General features: G+C 67.4%; 1 protein-coding gene across 1 annotated transcript in view; it reads left to right on the plus strand.

The window, feature by feature from the left end:
• The first annotated feature begins 503 nt into the window (after window positions 1-503).
• The window catches only part of CNKSR1 (connector enhancer of kinase suppressor of Ras 1), a 9,461-nt gene continuing 8,506 nt past the window's right edge, over window positions 504-1,458 (plus strand). Inside the window, exon 1 of the mRNA XM_014948610.1 lies at window positions 504-554. Within this exon, the coding sequence (XP_014804096.1) occupies window positions 504-554 (51 nt within the window). The remainder of the gene's footprint in view (window positions 555-1,458) is intronic.

A 1,458-nucleotide genomic window follows, 5' to 3' on the forward strand; every position in this document is an offset into this window, starting at 1 on the left:
TGCTCAGGGCTCCGGGGGGGCTTTGGTGGGGCCGGCCATTCTCCGGGCGCTGTAGATGGAGAGGCAGAGCCCGGCGGCCGCCAGCAGCAAAGCCAGGGGGGTCAGCAGCCGCCCCCCCGGCTCAGCCCCCCGCCCCGCTGCCAGCTGCATCTGTGGGGGGAGAAAGGAGAGGAGAGGATTGGGGGGGAGGAGTGCTGTGACACCCCTGGGGGCCAGGGGACCTGAGGTTGTGCCCTGAAGGTTCCCCATCACGCCCACCCTGAGAATGATGATTGGGAGTGGTAGATGGGGGGTTCCATCAACAGCACCCTCGCTGTGAGCCTGGAGCCAGGATACGGCTGGGCATACCCCCCCATAGCCCCCCCCATGGCCAGCAGGCCTGGTGGGCAACACGGACAGGGTCTGGGGGGGTCCCCACAAGCTCCCCCCGTCCCCCCCTCTGGTCACCCCTTACCTGGAGCAGTCGGAAATACCCCGGGGTTAAGCGTCGGGGGCGGATGATCATGGCGCCAACGGGGAGCAGCAGGATTAAACCCTGGGGGGCAGCACCAGCAGTGGGGCTGGGGTGTCCCCCCCCCCAACCAAAACCTCCGGACCCCCCAACCCTGACCACCGGGAGAGGGATCTGCGTCCGTCGCCCGCTCCCTGTCCCCCCCCCCCGGGAAGGGCAGACACGTACCCGGGTGAGCACGGAGCAGCTGTCAGCCCCGATCAGCGCCCGCTGCTCCCCCAAGCGCACACGCCGGGGAGGGGGGAGACGGGCACCCAGACGCCGGCGGGGGGGCCCAGCGCCAGCCCAGGGCAGATCTGGGGTGGGGGGAAAAAAAGAGAGCCGGGCTCGGTGGGGGCAGCTCCATAAGTGGGGTCCCCCCTGCCTCAGTTTCCCCACTTGTGAAGGAAAGGGTGGGAATTGTGACACACACACACACACCCAAAATCCCCCAGCTGGGGGGGAGAGGGTTGAGTGGGGGCTCGCCAGGGGTCTGTGGAGCCAAACCTGGTCTCCTGGGGTGACACGCACTAGTGTCATGAGTTCTGTCGGGACTCAGCCCTCCCTGCATGCTGTGGTTGGGGGGGACACCCCCCCGCCTCATCTCACAGCATGGGGGGGGAAACTGCTGCTGGGGGAGGTGGGGTGACCCCCTGTCCCCCCTGCAATCCCCCCATGGGGAGGAGAGGGCTGAGCGGGGGCTTGCCAAGGAGTCTGTGGGGCCAAATCTGGTCTCTTGGGGTGACACCCACTAGTGTCATGAGTTCTGTCGTGACTCAGCCCTCACTGCATGCCATGGTTGTAGGGGGGGACACACCTCATCTCACAGCATGGGGGGGGAAACTGCTGCTGGGGGAGGTGGGATGACCCCCCTGCCCCCCCTGCAATCCCCTGGTTGGGGGGGAGAGGCCTGAGCTGGGGGTCTCCAGGGGTCTGTGGGGCCAAACCTGTTTTCTGGGGGGGATTCT

This window comes from Calidris pugnax, unplaced genomic scaffold, assembly GCF_001431845.1.
Source record: "Calidris pugnax isolate Ruff unplaced genomic scaffold, ASM143184v1 scaffold162, whole genome shotgun sequence".
Taxonomy (NCBI): domain Eukaryota; kingdom Metazoa; phylum Chordata; class Aves; order Charadriiformes; family Scolopacidae; genus Calidris; species Calidris pugnax.